Raw genomic sequence first — 21,471 nt, 5'->3', positions numbered from 1 at the left:
TAATATTATCGTAATTTATGCAGACTCGCTTCGACGTTTGAAGTGAAAACTCCCCATGTGCAACGTAAGCAGTGGCGATCTTTCTGCAGCATAACCTAAATTTCAACATCATTTAATAATAATAAGCAACCAATATACACCAGAACTACAAGAAACAACTCTTGCTATAAACATAGAGTAATAATAACATGAAATCAGCAACATAAAGACATTGAATTCCTGATAGGATAGATAAGTGAGATGAGTGCATAAGTCACAGATCGCAAGACAAAAAAGAAAATGACAAGATTGGAGTTTGAGGAGGTCCACGGATGTTCGACCGATTCGAGTCTCCGGAATATTGGCTCCTCTTCATAAGTAAACGAGCGACCAGCGCACTAATTTTTTTAAAAATGACCCAAAAACCTCAGCCTAAACCATGACCGACTTTGCCCGTACCTTAACCCCGGCACCATTCATCTTGACCGCCTCAGCCTCCTTTTTTGCAGCCCTTAATGCAGCGCTTCGATTTGTTCGTGGAACAATCGTAGGTGCAGAGATACTACTAGGGCGTGGAGCTTTCCTCTGCGGCTGTTCTGTAACCTTTGACTCGGAGGTCTTGGAAGACGTCTCTGCTGATGAAGCACCGTGAGACACCCTGTTGAGGGACATTGCAGACGCAGCGCGAGACACTGTCGTTGACTGTGAGTGCAGTGATGCCCGAGACGTACTCCTGGAAAGGCTATTCGCGGATCCGGGTAGTTTCGGTGCGGTTGGCTGTCGAACTATATGAAATGATTAGGATTTTTAGGACAACTGAACGTTGATAAACTTACACATAAATGACGTCGGCGGCGCACTATCCTTCTGCGCTCGCAAGGATGAAGTCCTATTTGTCCTCGGGGCAAGTGAAGGTCGACTAGTCAGCGAAGGGACGCTAATCGTCTCTCGCCTCTTATGACCTGGTACACCCTCGAAGATGGCAGCAGTCTTCGGTTTTGTTTCATTGACCGTGGGCGGCGTAGTCTTCTTAGATGCCTCCGGAAGTGGTATACCCAGCCTCAATGAGGCCGCCCTCGTCATGCGTGGTTTAATCGCGGGTGCGTTCGTTGAAGCCACTTGAATAGTCTCGGTGCGTTTGTGACCCGGTACATTAGCAAAAGTTTTAGCGAGTTGTTCCTTGGATAGAGGAACTCGATGCCTATTTTCCGAAGGTGCAGGAAGGATCCCAGCTCGCAATGCGGCCGCTTTGGTGGTCCGAGGTACGATATCTGGTGTTGCATGGGATGCTGGAAGACCGCGAGCTTTGAACTGAGTATTTTTCCCCGATTTGCTGCCGATAGTTGAAGGTGGTGAATTTAGGCTATCACTGGTGGGGCTACCTATTACGGTGCCGTCCACGGGTGGAAGGTCGGAAATAGGGAACGGTGGCGAGGAAGCAAACAGGGGAGAGATCTGCTGTTCAGCAGCATGGGTATCGGGAGAGCCCATAATGCCATTCTGCGCTGCCGAGAGACCGTAGAGGGCACGAAGAGAGTTAAGCGGAGCCTCGGCCGGATCGGAAGGACCCATCAGAGAGTTGAAAACCTCGACGGCACGACGGCGCTCAAGGACGTAGACCCAGACAGGACCTCTAAATTGCGTTATTTTGATTAAGTTTGCAGGTTACTGTCGTCAGACAGAGTTACGCACTCTCCTAGAGAATCAGCGTCGTCTCCGAAGAGCTCATAGAGGTACTCGGGGTCAGTCTCGACATCAAATTCCATTTGACGCTCTTTGACGATCTGCTTCCATTGTAAGGATGGCCACTGAGCGGCCTAGAACGTAGGACGTACCTCGAATCCTGCTTCTTGAATGCGGGGCTCAATGTCGAAACGGTGCGACAGCGCATGATTCTTGATGATGGCGACAGTACGGGTGATGGGTATAGTCGATAACGGTGAGAGAGATGGAGTCAAAGACATAATAGAGAGATAAGAAGATAGATAAAGCACGGAAATAAAAGAACGAACGAAGAGGAGCTACGGACGGTATAGGAGATGTTGATGAAGATGCAAATCCTTGTTGATTTACTTGCCTCCGGTAGTCTAGACGTCCCTGCCAAACAGTACCCGCTTCCCTTTCCATGTTCCACCAGAATACAGATAATAGAAGGAAACAACTGCAGAAGTAAAGGTAATGTGGAATAGATCCAAGGTATGTGCAAAATGGCAGCAGAAACGAGACAGCTAAATATTCATTTCTCCAAAGCTTTAGCCAAATAATGACCTCACGACACGTTACACGTCGCTGTCAACGATTTCGAAGTTCCTTTTGACCACCATGCCCGTTGGAATCGAGGCCTGGGTTACCCAGATACCCCCAATAACTCGGTCGTGGCTCTTGGCCGCTGTGTTGACCTCTCTCGCCGTGCAGTGTCAATTGCTGACTCCGCTTCAGCTATACTTCTCTCCGAAGAGCGCGTTCACCAACCTCCAACCTTGGCGTGCCCTCACAACCTTCTTTTACTTTGGCACCTTTTCCCTCGACCTCATCTTTCATCTCTTCTTCTTCATGCGCTACAGCAGAATGCTTGAAGAGAGCAGCTTCGCGCACCGTCCAGCCAGCTACCTTTATCTCTTGTCGTTCTCGGCGGTGCTCCTCCTGGTTCTCAGCCCGATGTTTAATTTGCCGTTCTTGAGCTCGTCATTGGCATTTGTTCCCATATACGTATGGTCGCGGAGGCACCCATCCACTCCGATCAGCCTCTTCGGGTTGGTCACTATAACTGCGCCATACTTGCCGTTCGCGCTGGTCGCTTTCTCATGGGTCCTCAACGGAACATGGAAGGCAGCTGCGGGTGATCTCATGGGATGTTTAGTGGGCCATATAGCTTGGTTCACTCGAGATGTATGGGCTAGGGAAATGCTCGGTGGTGACAGTGTCTTGAGCGAGCCGCCACCGTTTTTGTGAGTTTTCTTCTCTAATTATATATGATTCCCCGACTTATTATAATGCAGACAAAGAATGATGGGCGATATATAAGATCGTTTTGACTTAACCGCCATGTACATTATTCCAGGTCTGAGTTTGTCAACGAGTCTGGTAGAGAAATAAGCGGTTCGACCTTGTCACCAGCATTGACGCGGGAAGTATTGTCTCGAGTGTTATGAAATCTGTGGGGGGAGCAGGGATCGGTCCATCGTCCAGGCCAGTTGAGGACTGCCGTGAGAAGCATATGTTCAAGGAGCTTCAGTATGTGTGATATTGTGGGGCATGATCGCGAAGCTCAAATCCAAAAAGGGTTGCGTTCGGGTCAAATTTTGTCCCTGCAGACCTAGTGGTAATATGGACTTTGGAATACTTATATTTTGTGGCCGCAGACAACTACTCTGGTGAATAAGTCGAAGTGTTTTTGGATGCAACCAGCGCGTACCACGAGGGATTGGGTTAGCTAAATTTACTTGCTGTTCTGGCAATTACTGATCCAATTCGATACGTTGAATGTAAGCACCGCGCCAGGTATTCTCAGTACCTCCGGCCTTAGCCGTAACGGGATGCGCGTTATTCGGCAACTCCCGCGTAGAGCCTTTCCCAACTTGAACTTAAAGCTTTGCGAAGTTTCTGCGCTAGATAACTGTTCATCATGGTCACGGTCGCTATCGAATCCGAAGATGTTTTTCTTTCTTCCTGGGATATGTCTAGCTGGTGGCTCGGGAGGCAAAGATCTTTCATCACAATGTAGCTGAGTGGGACCTCCAGGTGGGTCAACTCTCCGGTCCCGGCTCGTCTATTTCTGACTCGCAAAAGGATCGCATTATTCAGCACATCATCTAATATTATGACGTCGTAGTTCAGGAAAGTATAAAGACGGGCCATATCACACATTTTCAACATCCAACCTGAACTATGTCGCCCGCATTGAAAGTCTGGTTGATAACAGGTGCCAACTCTGGGTTAGGATTAGCAGTTGCTGAATACGTACTTGGTCAAGGCCACCAGGTTCGTAGTTTCTTCCTCATGTGCTTTTACAGCAAGCTGATCATCGGTTATCAAAGGTAATTGCATGCGCTCGCGATACTACCAAGTTGCCCGCATCACTCAAGACTGCGTCAGCCCTACCCCTTGACCTCAATTGGCCAGATTCACGAATCAAGGAGGCTGCTGCGAATGCGTGGAAGATTCACGGACGCGTCGATGTGCTTGTCAATAATGCCGGATATTGTCTTACTGGCCCCGCGGAGTCTCTCTTGTGCGACTTACAGAAATTTAACGCTATTAGCATCCACTGATATATCGCGTTAACAGAGCTGATGACATCCAGGCGCAATTCAAGACTAACGTCTTCGGACCGATGTCCCTCATTCAAGCGTTCATCCCCCTTATGCGCGAGGTCCACTCGGGTTGGATACTAAACTTCTCTTCTATCGCTGGTTTTGACGGCTACCCGCCTTTCGATGCGTACAACGCCAGTAAAGCCGCGCTGGATGGTATGCCTTTTCATAACTAGTTTTAATCCGTGCTGACTATATATCCTTCAGCATTCACTGACTCGCTTGCGCGGGAAGTCTCTAAATTCGGTATAACCGTACGCAGCGTTGCACCCGGATTCTTTCCCACCAATTTCCTCACCGTTGCGTTCAACACGTCTTCTCCTGCTTCATCTGCAATGTATCCTGAATACGACGGACTGACGAAGCTCTATCACGAGAAGCATGTCCAAGACGGACAAGTAGGCGATGTAAAGAAATTATCTGCTCGATTATTCGAGATCGTAACGGGCGAGGTGAAACTGGACGAGAGTTGGACAAGGATACCACTCGGATCTGACTGCGGCACCCGTATGTTAAAGAAGCTCGGTCATCTCAAGGAGAATGTGGAGGGTACTGAGAAAATATGGAACTCTACTGATATGGACTTGGAGAAAGTCAAGCAGCGGTTCACGTAAGTAGCTCACGAGTACGAAATCACTGCTGCCTAGTCGCTACGTGGTATTGAGCCAACGCTATCTATTTCGAGCAATATTGTAGTCATCTAACCCGTGAAATCCGAAAGTTATCATGGTAACCTTGCATGAAACTCTAGTATGTCATATGGAGATAGAAGAATTCTGAATGAACATCCCTCCTGTAGAAGCTTGGACTCCAGCGACTATTGGAGATACCAGCTCCGAAGCCGCACAATGGTATTATACACCGACATTGAACGCTTATCGTATAGCCTCTATACCAGAACCATCTCCCTTGGATAAGGGTAAAACCCCCGATATATATATATCCGACCATTCATTTCGTCAAAGGTATCCATCAACATGCGCAACGTCAGCGGGTGCCTTATTCATTCTGCGCTGACTTTGTATTCTCCCATTCCTGTACGGTTATTGATACACGTTGGGGCCTGTTGGAGCGGGGTAATTGCCGTAATGCCGCTACGCACACAAGACAAGTGAACAATTTACTTAATAGAGTCTTGTTGCGCGTAAGAGCGTCCACAAAACTGGCTTCTATGCAACGAGATATTTAATATTGAAGCTGGGAGAGCCTAAATTTGGCTAGAGCGTAACTACTAGGAGTGGTTGTTCAGTTTGTTGAGCGTTGAACGTCTCGAAACGACAGCAAGAAGCAACGCACGTGGGCGTGAGAACATTGTTTAGCTTCAACCATTCTTTGGGTCCAACTCCCAACTGTTCGCTGAGCGCTCGGCAATTTCTTCAAGGCCTGAATTCAAGCGGGATAGGTACGCTACGTGATTTTGCAGAATGCTCATCTAATCATTGAGTCAATCCAGTTGGTTCATTGTGACCGGAGCATCTTCCAGATTTGCACAGGTCTGTATCCTTTCTCCATGACTGATACTGTCGTTCTGATGGATAGTCCTAGTTTCTGCCCATATAGTAAGATGCCAGTCGAGCGCCATCAAAACCAGCTGAACAGATACAACAAGAAGGTCCCATCACTTTGATGGTCATTTCCTATCAGCATCGGGAATCTCAACAGCCAGCTTCAGTCGACATTCGGTATAGGCAGATTTCTACAGTAATAGCCGTCTCGTTCGCGGCTATCTTCAAAGCCAACGGCTGGCAATTAATGTCTTCTGCCATACGCTGCTAGCTATTCCCGGTCGAACCAAGATTTGCTTTTCTATTATGCCTACTAGTCCTTTCTATTCGGCCTGATGGGCTTCGGAGCCTTGGGGTCATTCCAACATGGCAGGCAACGCATTCGAATTGTTCCTTAAAACGTTCGTTACCGTCCCGACGCTTACCACACATGGCATCGTCGGCGAGAGGTTCCTCGTGCATTTCTACCACCTTACAATCTCTCTCTTAGCTCCTTTTGTACCAAGCCTCGCCAGTAAAAGCTTCAGGCCTGATATTTCAGGGCCGTCCTCATTCCGCTCTGACAACCTGGAACGTGTCTGAACCTTGTGACGACGGGATGCATCGACTATTCCAGTTCCTGGATCTTGGGCTTCTCCGTAAACCCAGCCGTTCCTTTGGACATATAGGCAAAATCTATTGAATATGCCAACCGTCCTCTCAAAGCGTATTTACCAACCCTAGCATGTTGCATGTACCGACAAGGACGCATATACTTACCAAATTCTAGGCCGACTTGAAAACATGACCTGATATGAAGACGACACTTTCTGCCAGGCGCTTGAATGTATATACAATTTCTAGCCTCACCTCGGGATGTTGCGTGAAGGCATCGGCGACGGGATATCGATGACGGGGTGAAAACCAGAGATCCCATATGGGATAAGGACTTCGCCATACACTTTTACCCCTGCGCAGCCAGCACGCTCCAATGAGTTTGGCCTGATTTGGTGTATTCGCATGAACTTCCATCGCAGTGCAAATACAGTTACCATAGGCACGCTCAGTTTAGACACTGAGATGCAATACTACACCAAACGATGTCTCCGAGCCTTTGTCTTCATGCGCCTCCCGGCAGCTAGAGGGCCCGCACTCCCGAACTGCTTTGTTTCCCTTCCGCACGACACTTCAGATTGTCCCCCTGTTCTACGGTGCTGGTGCGATGACCCAGGTGCGTTCGAGGCTGCAGATTTCTCGCAAGTCAAGGGACCCGAGATGAAGGCTGTCACTTCGTTTTAGTCGAGGTATACCCTACATGATATCTATCAATAATCCTACTCTCTTAGGATTAACACATGCCAGTAGTCTTTGCCACATACTTACATCCTGACTGTCCGTCGGTTGCAGGCACTATTCATTTAGGAAACCCTAAAAGTAGTACACTGCGACAGAAGACGGAAACAGAGAAGCCTTAGCTGTAGCTTGGCCTTCGGAGAGATCCGATCAATAATGATTTTCACGTTCAGTTTCAAATTTGTCCCGCCACGACTCCGTTTCGCTTCAGTTTTACCCCCTGAAGTTGGTCTCTCTGCTACCACCTCTTTGACATGTCGCAGCCCTATCTGTGATCTTATTTCTTCCAGTGACGTTCGAGACTGATTTCTTCTCCGTCCAACCTGGAGTTTACGGATGCCTCGGGTTGCAGTGCGTCGCTCGTGGTAAATACTCTACATCTCAGCTACAGTAAGTCTCTGCCTTGGTATTCAATAGTTTTTTGGGGGGAGTACAAGTCTGACAGAATACGCCTAGCTACAGATCACAACTTGACGGAAAGTCCCACAACGGATTTGATATTCAATAATATTCACAAGGCTCGGTGTAAGTGATTGTACGGCTGATTTAGGAACCGTGATGCTTGCTGCGTTGGACTCGTGAATCATTATAGAGATGGGTACCGTGAATATAAAGGTAAGCACTGTGATAGTCATTAAACTTGATACTTGGACAATGGACAATGGCTGCTTCGTAGCAGTTGACCCGCTGAGACAGATGTAGTGGAAAAACTCGCTCTCAGTATTAGACCATCATCGCCATCCTCGGGGAGTGCACATGATATGCGTGCTCGGGTCTTCTAGATGAATGAGCAATGATCGGTCATACACCGCCAACTTGATCATCAGTTGCTTTTATCCAGGCATCACGGCGCAAATATGAATACCCATTGGCGCAATGGACATGAGACGTAGCGAGTTTTCGGGAAATTTTTGGAGTGTTGACAGATGTCTCCAGTAAGTCCAGGCAAGGTACGCGCTCTCTATGTCGATCGTGGCTGGAGTTTGATGTGTTTCAGGCCACACATGGTACAGAACTGCAATTTGAGTCTAGGAAAAAGAAAACAATCCAAAATACTTCTGTAGATCAGAACATCATTTTTTGTTAAGCAATGATGTCGGAAACCCAGTAACACGGTTACCAAAATTATCAAGATATTCGACGCCGAGCCATCATCTTTGCATGCGTTTTGGTGCTCCGTTCTCCGCTTTTCAGCCTTCGCAGTCAATTGGGTACCTCGCCAATATGGTCTTTGTTTTCAATAAATAGAACAGACTTCACGTCTTTCTCTCCCACCGTTCCTCTCGTATCCCACATGAGCAACGACGTGCCCACGGATTCATCTAGCCATATCACCCTTCCTCATAGTCCCATGGATATGGCAGCCCTCCCCTCCGACGCACACTCTGTTTCCACAGCTAAAGAATTGGTGGACGAAAAGGCAGGTAATCCGTGGGACGGCTATGAGGACGACGAGATGCCTGACAAGGTCCAGCCTCGTTTGGTGCGAAACGCGAGGCTCCAGGCATTCTCGATCTACCGTCGTCTATTCTCAGTGGTGTTCATTACCAACATGGGGATCTTCATCTCGTACGCGATCAGAGGATACCATTCCCAGAAGATTGCCTTGGTCACCGTCGCGAATATATTCATTGCTATTCTCATGAGGCAGGAACTCGTAATCAACACTCTCTTCCTTATCTTTTGCTCGGTCCCAAAGTCGTAAGTCTTTCTTTCTTCGTCGGTTTGTTACCTTTATTCTGACTATTTAATCTTTAAACCCGCAGCTGGCCTTTCTTCATCCGTAAAACCGCTGCGAGAGTGTATCACCTTGGAGGCATACATTCGGGTGCTGCATCCTCGGCGGTAGTATGGCTCATTCTCCTCGCCGTACAAGCTACACGAGAGCGTGTTAACAACAGAGGGGTAAGCCACATTCCCAATTTGTTTCCTTCTATACATACTGAGATTAGTTCTCTTCAGACATCCACGGCGACCGTAGTGCTTACCTACATCATCATGTTCTTCTTGGTCGGCATTGTTCTATTTGCGTACCCGGCATTCCGAATCAAGCGCCATGACGCATTTGAACGTGTACACCGTTTCCTGGGCTGGACGGCAACTGCACTCGTTTGGGCACAGGTCAGATTTTAATTAACATTTATTGTCTATTATTCAACGCATACTTGCAGGTCGTCTTGTTGACCAATGATTACAAAGGCGACAAGTCGTTGGGTCCGGTCCTTGTGCACTCGGCCGCCTTTTGGTTGATGATCATTCTGAGCTTGTCCCTCATCCTCCCATGGACGAAACTACGCAAGGTTCCCGTTCGCAGTGCTGTTCTCTCTAGTCACGCCGTTCAACTGTTCGTTGACTATGGTATGCTTTCGTATTTCATATTTCGAACCGTTTTGACTGTTTATCAGGCCCGCATCCCGTCCCTGGCTCTTTTCAGAGATTCTCCACTGATCCCTTGAATGAATGGCATAGCTTTGCCACCATTGCCATCCCGGGACAGTCAGGTTTCTCCATCATTATATCCCAAGCCGGCGATTGGACTACAGAGATGATCACCAATCCTCCCAAGGAGATCTACGTCCGGGGTATGCCCACTTGTGGTGCCTTACGGATTATTCCTTTATTCAAAAGGGTGTTGTTTGTGGCCACTGGAAGCGGCATTGCTCCCTTCACGCCTCATATCATGAGTGGGAAAGTGGACCACAAACTTTTCTGGATGGCGCCGAACACGCGTGCTACCTTCGGCGATCCATTGGTGAACATGATTCTGGAGAACAGCCCAGGTGCTGTTGTATATGGTTCGCATCAAGCTTTTAGCCTTCTTGAATCTCACTGACAGACATTTGAAGATACTCGAAAGCATGGCAAACCTAACATCACCAAGCTCACAAATCGATTTGTGGATGAATTCAAGCCGGAATGTGTCTGTGTCATCTCGAACCAGAAACTGACGGAGAAAGTCATCTATGGTCTCCGCAGTAGGGGTATACTCGCTTTTGGAGCCATCTTCGACTCTTAAATAGCACGGATTGCCAAAGACCCTACAGTTATCCGACTCTTTGAAGTTATTTATTATATCTTTTGGGATGTTCGCGTACTGGTATGACGACACTTGGTGTTTTGTAGACCATGAATTATGTATGCTTGTAGAAACGGTCTTATAACATTTATTCTATTTTCTTCGAAACAAACGTTGTAAGGAAAGTTACGACCACACATGGTCCAAGAGCATCTATTTCTCGATTGACTATTACAGTAGAGTCATATATTGATTACATTAAGGATATTCTGTGAAAGTAGGATAAAATCTATATTAAGATCCGGTATATTCCAAGATTCATTACTGATTCACTGTTCCAGCGTATAAATGACGAATTTTATCCAGTTGAGCATCTACAGCCGTGATCAGATGTATTTCTTGGTCATAGAAATAAAACCTCACTTATAAAAGGAGATTGAGTTGTTAATGCGCTCATTGAAGCCATAATTTCACCTAAAAGTCTCATCCGTTCCGGCGCAGGCATAGACCCTTCTCTTATCAATATCTCGCCTACTATGCCCCATAGCACCTATTCAGACAATCAGATCATCATGTACGAAGAATGGCGTGGTATGGAACTCACGCCAATAAAAGAATCCAGAACTGGCGGGCTGAATACATCGATATTGCTTAGAATCTGAATGGCGGCACGAGAATGGGACAAGACTCGGCCGCGAGAAGCCGGATTTCGTGAGATAAACGGAGCATGAAGTTGTATCATCGAAACATGAGCCAAGGTGTGTATCATGAGTGAAATAGAAGGGGCAGCAGGTGCTAGCGTGGCTTGGACTGATGATAGAGTCTCAATAAAATTCTGGATTACACGTTCCACTGAGGTGAAAGAAGCAAAGAAACGAGAAGCTTCTTGTTGCGACATCCCTAAAATGTGTGAGGAACATATAGAAATAATACGGGAGTGTATATTCGCACCAGATCGGAAGCGCGGTCCAATGCGAGATGCTTGCTCAAATAGTACCGAAGCTTTCGCATGTAACGCTAAAGCCGAAGTTCCGTGATCCTCGTTTTGGTTAGCTAGAAACTTCTGAAGGGTATGGCTCGTTCGATAGTCACGAGGAAATTGAATCTATCAGCCCGCAGATGCGTAGTGAAGCGTTCATATTCTATCCAAGCAACAGAAGTACATACCTGAGTATCCAGTGGCCAGGGAACGTCTATCCTACTATCAGGAGAAGTATTCGAGAAGTTAGATGGGGAGTTATCTGCTGTCGTCCAGCAGTTATCCAAAATGAATACCGTCCAGAAGGCTTTTATTCTTTCACTCTCTTCTACAAGATCAGTTGGGGGAGGGAGTACCGACGGTCCACTTCCCTCGATAGACCGGATTTTGTGCAGGCGTGCACTCAACACCAATGAAACGGCTGAGGAGGTATGGTACCTTCCTTCCAACATTCTTGCCTTACGGAAGAAATAGTGTGCCAACAAAACTTCTGCTTGGATACAGTGTATGATCCGCTGAGGATGACTGCTGGAAAGTTCTTGAGCGGTACTTTGAAGGGCACGGGCAAGAAACACCTCTTCATAGGCTAAAATCTCACTCGAATCGGAGAGGTGAATTCCCCATAGGTATGCTGTACTAAGAAGGGCTGCGGAGGGTTTCATAACGTTTGGAAGCGTTGCAGAATCTGAAAAGCGAGTCTGATCGAGGAAAAAGCCGATTTCCGAACAGCGTTGTAAGAAGGACCGTAGGCTAACAAGCTATTTGAGTATGCCACGCAAAGTTTCCATCTGAAGACTCACATGATTTCATGCAGCTGAAACGAAAATGAAGTGGATGAAGCTGAGCAGAAATTAGGACACCAAATTGAGAACTTGAAAATTGCGCACATGGAGAGCCATGGAACTGAGAGAAATCTAGACGAGTGCTTTGATTAGATTGGTTGATATTTCCCAGACGATTCATCGGACCTGTTTGCTCTAGCTCTTGAATACGGCTTTCAAGGATTGCAATCTGGGCTTCTAGAGCTTGTGTCATACTGCTACCGCCTCTCTCGACGTATTCACAATCGTGAAATGCATCTGATGACGAGCAAGGACCGCACACAGGCTTCATCCCGTCGCATTTTATCTTACGACGCCTAAGGAAGCTGTGAGATATATTACTGATGAAAAATGTAGACTGACTGACCTGCAATTCATGCATGCGCTTCCCTTGGGTAGATGGTTCTTGGATGAGGATGGACTAGAGGTGTCAGACATGGTCGAGAGGTAGTTGGGTACTAAGGCATTGAATACGGAGACATTTATACGGAGACGACGCGTTCAAATATGAGCCTGGATGACTGTTCCAACCTTTAACAATAATACCCTCGGGCTTGATAATCTATACGTGTCAAGGCTCTATGCGTCCGCCTCTAATTTGACAAGCTACGGCGTCTCTTGGGACTAGAATCGAAGGGCCGTAGGTCCGACTCCAGCTACGATTTTGCGTAGTCCGCGATCCTCGTGAGACTTCCAATCTAGCGTTGAAAGCAGGATCAAAGTTTTGTAATACAGTAGGCGGGTCTCTAGAAAGAGCCAGAAAAATAAATATCATAATCGGGGCACGATGACTGAGCAACATCACTATCTGACTCGCGATCTGACGCGATCGACCTCCTACCTCGTGACCTGTCTGATTCAGGATTCGGCGGTGCCCGGGCTGCCCCTGACGCAACTCAAAAGCGCGCCTCAACCTCGACACAAAACCAGTGCTTAGTGAAAATCTACCACAGTTGACGCAATTTCTTTCTGGAAGGATGAACATATGAGATGAGGCGTTCACATGTAAATTTATCCAGAATATGGGGTGTCCCTAAAGTGCGGGAGAGGCACCTTGCACGGCCCAAAACGCAGAGTCGCCATGTTTACGCTCATACAGGGACTGCAAGAAGGCATCCACAACGCTCGGATGTGCGGTGGATCCTGCGTTCCTAAATTTCACGACGTACTCAGTACGCGGCAGGTCTTCACTTCGGCCGAAGACAAGGAATGGGCAGTCATATCCATCAGACCGGAGATACTGAAGCAGGGCATGACCCGTCGAAATGTTTCGCGTAGCTGGAAGGAGGATACTCTGGGTTTCGCAACACAGCACCCGGAACATATATGCTTTCGCCAGCCGACGATACATATCTTGCATGACAAAATCAGAATTCGGATGGGAAAGAATGAAATACATCAACTTACATCTATGCTTTTCTATCTCTTCTTGAGCCTCTACAAATGTTCTGGCAACAACAGTGTGCAGGCTCTGCTCGGATATGGAGAGAGAATCCGAATCTGAGTCTTTGACCCAAAGTAACAGCGGCTTGGTGCGGTCTCTGGGCTCAACATTGAAGTCTAGCCACCATTCTTCATCCTCACCGTCATTGACCATCAGTGGGTGGACGAAATCCAGTAGGACATCAAGGTAGCATGTAGAACCAGCCCTGACGTAATCGAGAACATATGAAGTTTTCATGATGCTCTTTCCGGCAGCAATGAGGACTGGGGCGGAATACTGTCTTCCGCGCAAATAGCGCAGGATAGTTTCTCCGGCATAAATATTTAGGGAAATTCTTGAGCTTCGATACGACGAGGCCGTCGATGTAGAGGCGTCTTGTTCCCAACGAGCATTGTCTGATACACATCGCAAGCGGCCAAACTTGTCTGCGACGCGTAACATGGCTATAATACAATATGTCAATGATATTTATTCTTGGAGAGAGGTGACGACTTGCCTTCATTGGCCTCTATCCATGTTTTTGCCGAAGCTGTCGACGTGAAAACGAAGAGATCAACATTATATGATCGAACTAAATTGATCGTATAGCGATGATTTTCCGGCTCGTCGTCAACCATAATCAATATAGGTTTGACGGAAGTAGGGTCAATGTCTGCAATACTAGACTCTGGGGATTCGTCGACTTGAATGACACCAAGAGTCACAAGGGCGTCGAGTAATGGTTGCTGTCCAACGAAGCGATCAAGGACTTGCTAAGGTAGTACATCCCACTCCGTACTCGTCCAGCCGAAGAGAAAGAATTTCCTTCGCTTCTGGAGTCAATGACTTGTCAAGGTAGTGGCTAAGGGCAGCGTGTAGGAATTCAGCAGAGCAGTACAATGTCTACAGACAATAAATCGTCAGAACGAAGAAAAGATGCGTAGATTCACTCATACCTCGGTCCCAATTTCGGCCGCCCAGAAATCTTTGACATCCTTGTTCGAAGCTATCTTCAACTTATCCGAGCCTGCCACGAGTGACCGTGACGATTCAACAGGAGGGCTGAGTGCGCTGGGTTGTCGTATAAAAGATGAGATTTGGATAGCAGCGGATAGTATTTGCACGCTGGACACGAGCTGGGTCTTGTCGTCCTTCAGCTCGTCGAGCACTACGGCAGGATTTAGGAACGCCCATAGCTTCTTTCCGCTCTTGAATTTGCGGCTATCCTCCCACACGACCAAATGGTCTCTTGTCCGAAAGAGGACTTCTTGAACGGTCCGTAGACAGCCGACAACGCTGGACTCAAGCTGAGAACCTCCACTGGCGCCGACTGATGATAGAGGCAATAATACACCACTATGGACGTTATCGAGGGTGGTATGCAAGTCGCGAAAGACCTTTTCTTTGGATTGGTGTTGATCTATCCAAGTCAATAGGAAGGAGGTTGTCGATATAACAGTGGTGAGAATCGAGATGGGATCCATGGAGAGGCCTCAGGGACTTGCGTGACACTGCCATCATCAGTAGGTAAGTAACCTGGACCAATTTGGGTGATATCCATCGACAGGAAGGGGGCGAACGAAAGATCCAGCAAGCATTGAGCTCAGACCGGAGATACACTGCAAACAACGGCCATTCAAATCGTTGCAGCGTTAGCTCCCTCTTTCAACAGTCCTATAGAAGAACGAAATATCAAGGAATTATTAAATATTTTCTTATTCGTTGGCGTGAAAAATTAAATAAATATCGAAATAAAAGGAATGAGATAAGAACGAAGGGGCGGATACATTTACTTTTCAAAGTCGGGTATCCTGATGCGTAGGGGATCTCTGCTACTGTGATGTACCTGAATCTCAAGTTGGTTGGTAGATGTTATTATTGCTGTTTTCATGGCGGGCAGCGTTACCACCCTACAGATACCAGGAAAATACGAGAACTTGACGATTCTTTTAAGATATCAACAAATGCTGCAGAACGCGAAAACCACCATGAATTTAGCTTCGGATTCTCCCCGATATCAGATTGCAGATTTTGATCTAGGAGCTAGGATCCATTAAGTACGGTAAACACATCAAGGACAGTCAAGTACACACCTTATCTTTAGAAGAACGTCTAATCTAGTCTACTTCAAGGTCCTTCCCTTCCAAGACTGTTTCTCCATCTTCTGACAATTTCACGTTGTTCTAGAGAAAGATATTACTCCCAAAGGTTCCAAAGTGCTCGGGGCAATAGAACGGACCTCGTGGACGAGTGCCTTGCCAATGTACTTAGTGTGGTCTACGCAATGGATGAGATAGATGGCCATAGTGTCACCAATATTTTTTACTTACACCCATATGCAACAAGATCCCCTGTCGCATTCTTGAACTCTGTCCGTGTGTATGCCAAGGATTTACCTGAAGACATATGAACATAACAGTCATATACAGGCGAGGGCTTTATGATACGTACCCATACCAGTCAAATGAGACGTTGCATATACTATATCACCCGGTCTTCCAGCTGGACGGACGAAGGATGCACCAATGTCGGTGCTTACCCCGGTCATCCCTATCAAAATACAATCAGTACACTGCAACGCGAGAAGAAATTAGAATCCAAACAATATCCTTTGGTAGCAACGACCAGCGACCCCATGGTGTCTGTCAGTGACATGATAAGACCACCGTGTGCTAAAGGAGGTTAAGCCAGAGACTCGGATAGGTAAACCGATGGAAACACAAATACCGGTCTGATACGGCGATTCAAGTTTAGATCGGGTTAAGTAGTATCCAATCCAGAACTTACCCCGACACGATTGACTGTGTTCATGCGGTTAAGTAAATCAGAAATAGGGTGTCCGATAAGCAGCATACTGTTGTAAGGTTCTATCTTGAGCGAGGCCTTCACAACTCCTGGTTCTGCATGTTCTACAATGAGCTGACCCAAATGACTTAAATAAGAGTATGAGTAAAGGAGCAAGAGACGAACGTTCGGGAAACATTGCGCGTCATGTCCTGTCGAAGTACTTTAGTATCAATGAGAAAAGAGAGAAAATACTAACCCTTGTTTACAACAAAAGACTTCCACACCTACACATTTCAGTTAGTACACATAGTAAAGGTTCTGAACAACAGACACTACCCGACGAGTAAACCGTAGACAAGCAGCCATGGTCGCAGTAATGATACCGGAGGTTCGGGGCCGAGCGGAAGTCTTTCGTGAATGGTCTGTCGGACTAATTCGGCCGACTTCAACTTGCTTCGTCCACGATGAGTTCACTCCGGCAACGTATCACTAGGCCATTCCGCGACGACGACGACGGCGACAATCATATTCTTGATCAACAAGGTTGCTTTGTATCCTTTTCACATAAAAGCGATCTGACCCGATACCAGAGCAAGAAGAGCTGATCAGCAAATTGCGCATTGAGAACGCCCAATCTGATGTTCAAGTCATCCGTGCTACTCAAGTCGTTGTCGTTCTGTCAGCTATCGCCCACTTTTTCTTCCTCTTCACAACTGCTCCGGCGCTCACTCTCCTGGTCTTGCTGATCCACGTCAATCTGTTACTGCACATTCACCACGTCGCTCAAGTTTCTTACCAGCTGACGTACGCTCTATCGTTGGTTGCGCCGACACTCTATCTTTTCTTGGGATCACCAGTAGCATGGTGGTGCTTCACACCTGTGGTTGTCTTCATAGTTCAGAGCATCCAGGATGGTATAGATCGAGGAACGGAAAGCATCGCGGCCCTTGAGTCTATGAAATATCATGCACTCGGTGCGTAAGCGTCGTTGTCAGTGTTGTATATGGTGGCTGTGAACTATCCGGAAGGTATGTCGCATTCATTGGTAGATGGCAAACTGTTTTGAACGTTTAGACCATAATAGCACGTTCATTAAACAACTGGCAACATGCTTCGTTCACGGTTCCTGTGCTCGTACCTGTTGATATCCATCTGTGTTTGCTTCCAGGTCCGGATATCGTGCCTCGCTTCAATGGCTATCCAATGACCTGGGTTCGTCAAGCCCTGCGGCCCTCCATTTAGGATGTCCGCATAGCGTTGCCTGATGCTCCCTGGAGTCGGTAGTTTTGATCTTGACATGCTCTTGATGGCAATCAACGTTTTCCGATGCGGATGTGCGTCCTCACCGCTCCAATCTTGAGAGGTTGTTACACACATCCATATGGAACGCTGAAGAAAGAAAGAAGGGCGAATCAGTGTGGCTTTGATATTCGAAATCGAAGATACAATTCAAGTACTTATCCATTGTCGTGACTTGATCCGGTCTATCCCGGATTTCAGTCTTGGCTCGACCTCTTCCTTGTGTTTCCCATAATGATATGCGATGCGGATCAATCATTTGTTCAATGCAACAAAGTAAAAACAGTCCTCCTTATATGACTAAAAGTAAGTGTTCAATACCATGTACTGTCAATCGCTTATCATTTCAGCTGGTTATTTTGACAGCGCGGATCTTCAGCAAATTGGAAGTTCTTTGTGTGTTTTCTTTTGGCTTTCGCTCCAAATAATAATCAGTCCGCGAAATGCCAAATTTGGACTGGTATGGTCTCGGAATTAGCTGCTCCCGATCCACGACTCAAGTATGATTAAACAGCGGAACTACTCACGCCTTCAAATCCAGCGATTCGTTACTTAGGTCCTTGGTTCCGCCGAGGTGAGATACTAGGTGTGAATAAAATGGGTACCGTATGGGTAAGTCCCTGTAGTCGACCACAGACATACCTTGATACTCACACAGATACGAATCTTTCCCTCTAGGTCTTGATATCCGTCTGAGACCATTGATACAGTGCCTAACTGCGTGCTTCAATCGACGAACGTTGCGATAGAGGAGACGGCATGTTCCCTAAACAGACATACGACGGGCGGTATATGCAATTTCCATTCAACTTTGGTATTCTGTCGCTCAACGAGATGGATTATTCATGTGCTCGTAATTTTTTCTTGAACGTCATACAGTTGGCGGCTGAAAAGTAGTCCTAGAACTGCCGGAAGTCAATTAGACGGAACTTCTTCAAATCAGAAACCGACTGCATGGAGAAGCTCTCATTCCACATGCGCGTCTCTTCTTGAATCGGATTGGATAGATGTTCAGTTCGCACCCTGTCGTTGGTGAATTAGGAGCTCAGCCTCTTCGGGACTATTCTACAGTTTAAAAGCAAAACGGCTCTCCAATGTGATCTTTACCTCGTCCAGCCATGAGCAGCGTCGCTCCCGTTCCTCTCAGCAGCGCTCCTCTTCCGCCCAGTCCTGCGGAAACGGTTGTATCCCAGGCGTCCTCGAAGGCAGGCAGTCTCGCCGATGAGAAACTGGCAAATCCTATGGGATGGCTATGAGGACGACGAGATTCCTGACAAGGTCCAGCCTCGTTTGGTGCGAAACGCGAGGCTCCAGGCATTCTCGATCTACCGTCGTCTATTCTCAGTGGCGTTCATTACCAACATGGGAATCTTCATCTCGTACGCGATCAGAGGATACCACTTCCCAGAAGATTGCCTTGGTCACCGTCGCGAATATATTCATTGCTATTCTCATGAGGCAGGAACTCGTAATCAACACTCTCTTCCTTATCTTTTGCTCGGTCCCGAAGTCGTAAGTCTTTCTTTCTTCGTCGGTTTGTTACCTTTATTCTGACTATCTAATCTTTAACCCGCAGCTGGCCTTTCTTCATTCCGTAAAACCGCTGCGAGAGTGTATCACCTTGGAGGCATTCATTCGGGCACTGCATCCTCGGCGGTAGTATGGCTCATTCTTCTCGCCGTACAAGCTACACGAGAGCGTGTTAACAACAGAGGGGTAAGTCAGATTCCTAATTCGTTTCCTTCTATACATACTGATATTGGTTCTCTTCAGACATCCACGGCGACCGTAGTGCTCACTTATATCATCCTGTTTCTCTTGGTTGGCATCGTTCTATTTGCGTACCCGGCACTCCGAATAAAGCGCCATGACGCATTTGAACGTGTACACCGTTTCTTGGGCTGGACGGCAACTGCACTCGTTTGGGCACAGGTCAGATTTTAATTAAAATTCATTGCCTATTATTCAACGCATATTTACAGGTCGTCTTGTTGACCAACGATTACAAAGGCGACAAGTCGTTGGGTTCTGCCCTTGTGCACTTGGCCGCCTTTTGGTTGATGATCATCCTGAGCTTGTCCCTCATTCTTCCCTGGACACATCTCCGGAAGGTCCCGGTTAACAGCGTTGTGCTTTCGAACCACGCTGTCCAACTCTTTGTTGACTACGGTGAGGTTGTTTCCCATTGTCCTTTTGTACGGCTTCTGATCATCACTCAGGCCCACACCCTGTTCCTGGGTCTTTCCAACGATTTTCTACCGACCCTTTGAACGAATGGCATAGCTTCGCTACCATTGCAGTACCAGGGAAGCCTGGCTTCTCTATCATCATTTCTCAAGCTGGTGACTGGACTACGGAGATGATCACTAATCCACCGAAGGAGATCTATGTGCGTGGTATGCCCACGTGTGGTGCTCTTCGCATTGTTCCTCTTTTCCGGCGGGTTCTATTCGTGGCGACTGGAAGCGGTATCGCGCCGTTCATGCCGCACATTATGAGTGGAAAGGTCGACCATAAACTGTTTTGGATGGCTCCCAACACGAGGGCGACATTTGGCGATCCGCTGGTGAACTCTGTTTTGGAGAATAGTCCCGGAGCTGTTGTTTATGGTGTGTTGGCAAATGTTTTTGTCCCTGGCTCACACTAATTTGATACTTCTTTCAGACACCCGCAAGCATGGTAAACCTGATATCATCAAGATCACGAACCGTTTTGTAGACGAGTTCCAGCCGGAGTGTGTCTGTGTGATCTCGAATCAGAAGTTGACGGAGAAAGTCATATATGGCCTTCGCAGCCGAGGCATTCTCGCCTTCGGAGCCATCTTTGACTCTTGATAGACGCATGGCATGACTGGAGCATGCATATGCACGAGTATTTTCATAGATTTCCATTACCACGATCTCCATTATTTTCCGAGAGCTCTGTAATCAGTAGACAGCGATTACTTATTATGATTACCTTCCTTACAATTATAGATGCAGACTTGTCGTTGCTTTTCGCAGCACGGTAGTAAGATGACCGAGCATTGATTCGGTAACCAGCGGTCACTGTGATGCTGATGTTACACCTCGAGATTACCAAGGTCCAACTGCCATCCCATTTCAACTTCGGTCAAGTAGCAGCAATGCGTCCCAGCTTGAAACGCCCCTGCGCCCTTTCAGTCAGATTTCTTGATGCTTCCAGTGTTTCATGTTCTGCAAACAAGTTTATATTCCAGAGGCCATCAGCAGGAATGGCTCAAGAAGAATGCCAGAGAAGGTGTGACGTGGCGCTTGGTATCAAGTTTCACTCGATCAACTTTACCACTTTACCACTTTACCATGTACTGCCGTCAGTCATTAACTAATGGACCCTAGGTCAATTCTCAAGCAATCTAACTCTCTCATGCCTGGATCCTGGAATGCGCGGCAGTATGGTGAGTATTTCAATACCCAAGCTTTGGGTTTTTGTGTGCAGGGCCACTCTCCTGCAAGTCCGACTCGGATTCCATGAAGAGCCTGTCTCTAACCATCATGGTTTTGTCGTGGTAGGTACTGCCACCGCGTTTTCTTTTTTGACCGTGCTTCGGAGAACAGGAAAGAACCGGCTGACTGTTCGCTAAGGGCCCCTCTTGGCGTGATTCCTGATGCGTACCAGTCAGATGTATATCACCCGCAATAGGGCAGGTAGTGGGCGCCGATGTAGGTGTGTATGTCATTCTTTGCGGTGATCTACTGATCCCCGCCCTGACAGAGCCTGACACTGATATTCAGATACAGTAGATCACCGACGAAACACTGCATTTTGCAGGGCTTGGATACATCGCTATCGTAAATGTGTCTTCTCGAGAAAGCTGTCCATCTTTCTTCAGGATTGAACTCAAAGAATGCGCTAGCATAGCTGCTTGGGATCCCATAAGTAACAGCTATCCTGCTATAAGCCAAGACGGTCACACGCCAACATCATACTTTCGGTACTCGTGTGAGAGGCAGCGTGTAAATCACTGATTGTGCACTTGATGCTTCCATTTCAGTGATT

At 47.2% G+C, this 21,471-nt stretch overlaps 9 protein-coding genes across 9 annotated transcripts; 5 read left to right on the top strand and 4 right to left on the bottom strand.

The window, feature by feature from the left end:
- Positions 1–53: 53 nt before the first annotated feature.
- EV420DRAFT_1515720 (uncharacterized protein) lies at positions 54–1,874 on the bottom strand. Its single transcript, XM_060471905.1, has 4 exons — positions 1,815–1,874; positions 1,672–1,763; positions 816–1,612; positions 54–764 (listed from the first exon to the last, which is right to left on the bottom strand). The coding sequence occupies exons 2-4, from the start codon at positions 1,743–1,745 to the stop codon at positions 412–414; spliced, it is 1,224 nt and encodes a 407-aa protein (XP_060335410.1). The 5' UTR covers positions 1,746–1,763; positions 1,815–1,874; the 3' UTR covers positions 54–411.
- Positions 1,875–2,301: 427 nt separating this feature from the next.
- On the top strand, positions 2,302–3,003 carry EV420DRAFT_1475792 (Der1-like protein; the record flags this gene model as incomplete). Its single annotated transcript, XM_060469292.1, has 2 exons — positions 2,302–2,927; positions 2,979–3,003. The coding sequence occupies 2 exons, from the start codon at positions 2,302–2,304 to the stop codon at positions 3,001–3,003; spliced, it is 651 nt and encodes a 216-aa protein (XP_060335409.1).
- A 408-nt stretch (positions 3,004–3,411) lies between these two features.
- EV420DRAFT_1035979 (uncharacterized protein) lies at positions 3,412–4,989 on the top strand. The gene is made up of 5 exons (XM_060465434.1): positions 3,412–3,720; positions 3,769–3,960; positions 4,017–4,210; positions 4,267–4,448; positions 4,500–4,989. The coding sequence occupies exons 2-5, from the start codon at positions 3,868–3,870 to the stop codon at positions 4,904–4,906; spliced, it is 876 nt and encodes a 291-aa protein (XP_060335408.1). The 5' UTR covers positions 3,412–3,720; positions 3,769–3,867; the 3' UTR covers positions 4,907–4,989.
- A 2,975-nt stretch (positions 4,990–7,964) lies between these two features.
- EV420DRAFT_1035878 (uncharacterized protein) lies at positions 7,965–10,314 on the top strand. The gene is made up of 7 exons (XM_060465433.1): positions 7,965–8,079; positions 8,127–8,830; positions 8,896–9,034; positions 9,092–9,250; positions 9,301–9,487; positions 9,535–9,924; positions 9,976–10,314. The coding sequence occupies exons 2-7, from the start codon at positions 8,424–8,426 to the stop codon at positions 10,143–10,145; spliced, it is 1,452 nt and encodes a 483-aa protein (XP_060335407.1). The 5' UTR covers positions 7,965–8,079; positions 8,127–8,423; the 3' UTR covers positions 10,146–10,314.
- Positions 10,315–10,443: 129 nt separating this feature from the next.
- On the bottom strand, positions 10,444–12,680 carry EV420DRAFT_1035819 (uncharacterized protein). Its single transcript, XM_060465432.1, has 8 exons — positions 12,313–12,680; positions 12,012–12,262; positions 11,925–11,964; positions 11,313–11,874; positions 11,097–11,250; positions 10,750–11,045; positions 10,569–10,695; positions 10,444–10,519 (listed from the first exon to the last, which is right to left on the bottom strand). The coding sequence occupies exons 1-8, from the start codon at positions 12,381–12,383 to the stop codon at positions 10,467–10,469; spliced, it is 1,554 nt and encodes a 517-aa protein (XP_060335406.1). The 5' UTR covers positions 12,384–12,680; the 3' UTR covers positions 10,444–10,466.
- EV420DRAFT_1035808 (uncharacterized protein) lies at positions 12,656–14,396 on the bottom strand. Its single transcript, XM_060465431.1, has 5 exons — positions 14,325–14,396; positions 13,886–14,271; positions 13,353–13,832; positions 12,787–13,298; positions 12,656–12,736 (listed from the first exon to the last, which is right to left on the bottom strand). Exons 2-4 carry the CDS (start codon positions 14,004–14,006, stop codon positions 12,979–12,981), a joined length of 921 nt encoding a protein of 306 aa, XP_060335405.1. The 5' UTR covers positions 14,007–14,271; positions 14,325–14,396; the 3' UTR covers positions 12,656–12,736; positions 12,787–12,978.
- A 669-nt stretch (positions 14,397–15,065) lies between these two features.
- Positions 15,066–16,698, bottom strand: EV420DRAFT_1328138 (HotDog domain-containing protein). Its single transcript, XM_060468778.1, has 10 exons — positions 16,489–16,698; positions 16,412–16,439; positions 16,224–16,364; positions 16,152–16,169; positions 15,972–16,040; positions 15,820–15,918; positions 15,699–15,764; positions 15,608–15,645; positions 15,462–15,551; positions 15,066–15,411 (listed from the first exon to the last, which is right to left on the bottom strand). The coding sequence occupies exons 1-9, from the start codon at positions 16,519–16,521 to the stop codon at positions 15,486–15,488; spliced, it is 558 nt and encodes a 185-aa protein (XP_060335404.1). The 5' UTR covers positions 16,522–16,698; the 3' UTR covers positions 15,066–15,411; positions 15,462–15,485.
- Positions 16,418–20,452, top strand: EV420DRAFT_1760335 (uncharacterized protein). Its single transcript, XM_060480617.1, has 7 exons — positions 16,418–16,698; positions 16,746–17,129; positions 19,031–19,170; positions 19,228–19,386; positions 19,437–19,623; positions 19,674–20,063; positions 20,119–20,452. The coding sequence occupies exons 1-7, from the start codon at positions 16,620–16,622 to the stop codon at positions 20,286–20,288; spliced, it is 1,509 nt and encodes a 502-aa protein (XP_060335403.1). The 5' UTR covers positions 16,418–16,619; the 3' UTR covers positions 20,289–20,452.
- Positions 20,453–20,731: 279 nt separating this feature from the next.
- Positions 20,732–21,286, top strand: EV420DRAFT_1515674 (uncharacterized protein). The gene is made up of 3 exons (XM_060471904.1): positions 20,732–20,980; positions 21,025–21,138; positions 21,213–21,286. The coding sequence occupies exons 1-2, from the start codon at positions 20,855–20,857 to the stop codon at positions 21,112–21,114; spliced, it is 216 nt and encodes a 71-aa protein (XP_060335402.1). The 5' UTR covers positions 20,732–20,854; the 3' UTR covers positions 21,115–21,138; positions 21,213–21,286.
- Positions 21,287–21,471: the final 185 nt, after the last annotated feature.

The sequence above is a fragment of the Desarmillaria tabescens genome, assembly GCF_030435595.1.
Source record: "Desarmillaria tabescens strain CCBAS 213 chromosome Unknown EV420scaffold_6, whole genome shotgun sequence".
Classification (NCBI taxonomy): domain Eukaryota; kingdom Fungi; phylum Basidiomycota; class Agaricomycetes; order Agaricales; family Physalacriaceae; genus Desarmillaria; species Desarmillaria tabescens.
The sequence above is the reverse complement of the archived record's forward strand: the minus strand, read 5'-3'. Positions and strand labels throughout refer to the sequence as shown.

Excerpts from the sequence above, each read along its gene's own strand:
- EV420DRAFT_1035808 (XM_060465431.1), bottom strand. The coding sequence starts at position 14,006 with ATGGTTGACGACGAGCCGGAAAATCATCGCTATACGATCAATTTAGTT. Across the intron at positions 13,833-13,885 it reads ATGGATAGAGGCCAATGAAG|CCATGTTACGCGTCGCAGAC; the intron begins GCAAGTCGTCAC and ends ATTGTATTATAG. Across the intron at positions 13,299-13,352 it reads AGAGATAGAAAAGCATAGAT|ATATGTATCGTCGGCTGGCG; the intron begins GTAAGTTGATGT and ends TTGTCATGCAAG.
- EV420DRAFT_1515674 (XM_060471904.1), top strand. The coding sequence starts at position 20,855 with ATGCGCGGCAGTATGGTGAGTATTTCAATACCCAAGCTTTGGGTTTTT. Across the intron at positions 20,981-21,024 it reads ACCATCATGGTTTTGTCGTG|AACAGGAAAGAACCGGCTGA; the intron begins GTAGGTACTGCC and ends CGTGCTTCGGAG.
- EV420DRAFT_1515720 (XM_060471905.1), bottom strand. The coding sequence starts at position 1,745 with ATGGAATTTGATGTCGAGACTGACCCCGAGTACCTCTATGAGCTCTTC. Across the intron at positions 1,613-1,671 it reads GACGCTGATTCTCTAGGAGA|AGGTCCTGTCTGGGTCTACG; the intron begins GTGCGTAACTCT and ends AACGCAATTTAG. Across the intron at positions 765-815 it reads GCCGCCGACGTCATTTATGT|TTCGACAGCCAACCGCACCG; the intron begins GTAAGTTTATCA and ends CATTTCATATAG.
- EV420DRAFT_1760335 (XM_060480617.1), top strand. The coding sequence starts at position 16,620 with ATGAGTTCACTCCGGCAACGTATCACTAGGCCATTCCGCGACGACGAC. Across the intron at positions 19,171-19,227 it reads AGCGTGTTAACAACAGAGGG|ACATCCACGGCGACCGTAGT; the intron begins GTAAGTCAGATT and ends GGTTCTCTTCAG. Across the intron at positions 20,064-20,118 it reads TCCCGGAGCTGTTGTTTATG|ACACCCGCAAGCATGGTAAA; the intron begins GTGTGTTGGCAA and ends TACTTCTTTCAG.
- EV420DRAFT_1035819 (XM_060465432.1), bottom strand. The coding sequence starts at position 12,383 with ATGTCTGACACCTCTAGTCCATCCTCATCCAAGAACCATCTACCCAAG. Across the intron at positions 12,263-12,312 it reads AGCGCATGCATGAATTGCAG|GCGTCGTAAGATAAAATGCG; the intron begins GTCAGTCAGTCT and ends CAGCTTCCTTAG. Across the intron at positions 10,696-10,749 it reads TTCTGGATTCTTTTATTGGC|GTGCTATGGGGCATAGTAGG; the intron begins GTGAGTTCCATA and ends TTGTCTGAATAG.
- EV420DRAFT_1035878 (XM_060465433.1), top strand. The coding sequence starts at position 8,424 with ATGAGCAACGACGTGCCCACGGATTCATCTAGCCATATCACCCTTCCT. Across the intron at positions 9,035-9,091 it reads AGCGTGTTAACAACAGAGGG|ACATCCACGGCGACCGTAGT; the intron begins GTAAGCCACATT and ends AGTTCTCTTCAG. Across the intron at positions 9,251-9,300 it reads CTGCACTCGTTTGGGCACAG|GTCGTCTTGTTGACCAATGA; the intron begins GTCAGATTTTAA and ends GCATACTTGCAG.
- EV420DRAFT_1328138 (XM_060468778.1), bottom strand. The coding sequence starts at position 16,521 with ATGGCTGCTTGTCTACGGTTTACTCGTCGGGTA. Across the intron at positions 16,365-16,411 it reads GTCTTTTGTTGTAAACAAGG|GACATGACGCGCAATGTTTC; the intron begins GTTAGTATTTTC and ends GTACTTCGACAG. Across the intron at positions 15,552-15,607 it reads GCAAGGCACTCGTCCACGAG|AACAACGTGAAATTGTCAGA; the intron begins GTCCGTTCTATT and ends ATCTTTCTCTAG.
- EV420DRAFT_1035979 (XM_060465434.1), top strand. The coding sequence starts at position 3,868 with ATGTCGCCCGCATTGAAAGTCTGGTTGATAACAGGTGCCAACTCTGGG. Across the intron at positions 3,961-4,016 it reads TACTTGGTCAAGGCCACCAG|GTAATTGCATGCGCTCGCGA; the intron begins GTTCGTAGTTTC and ends CGGTTATCAAAG. Across the intron at positions 4,211-4,266 it reads GGCCCCGCGGAGTCTCTCTT|AGCTGATGACATCCAGGCGC; the intron begins GTGCGACTTACA and ends TCGCGTTAACAG.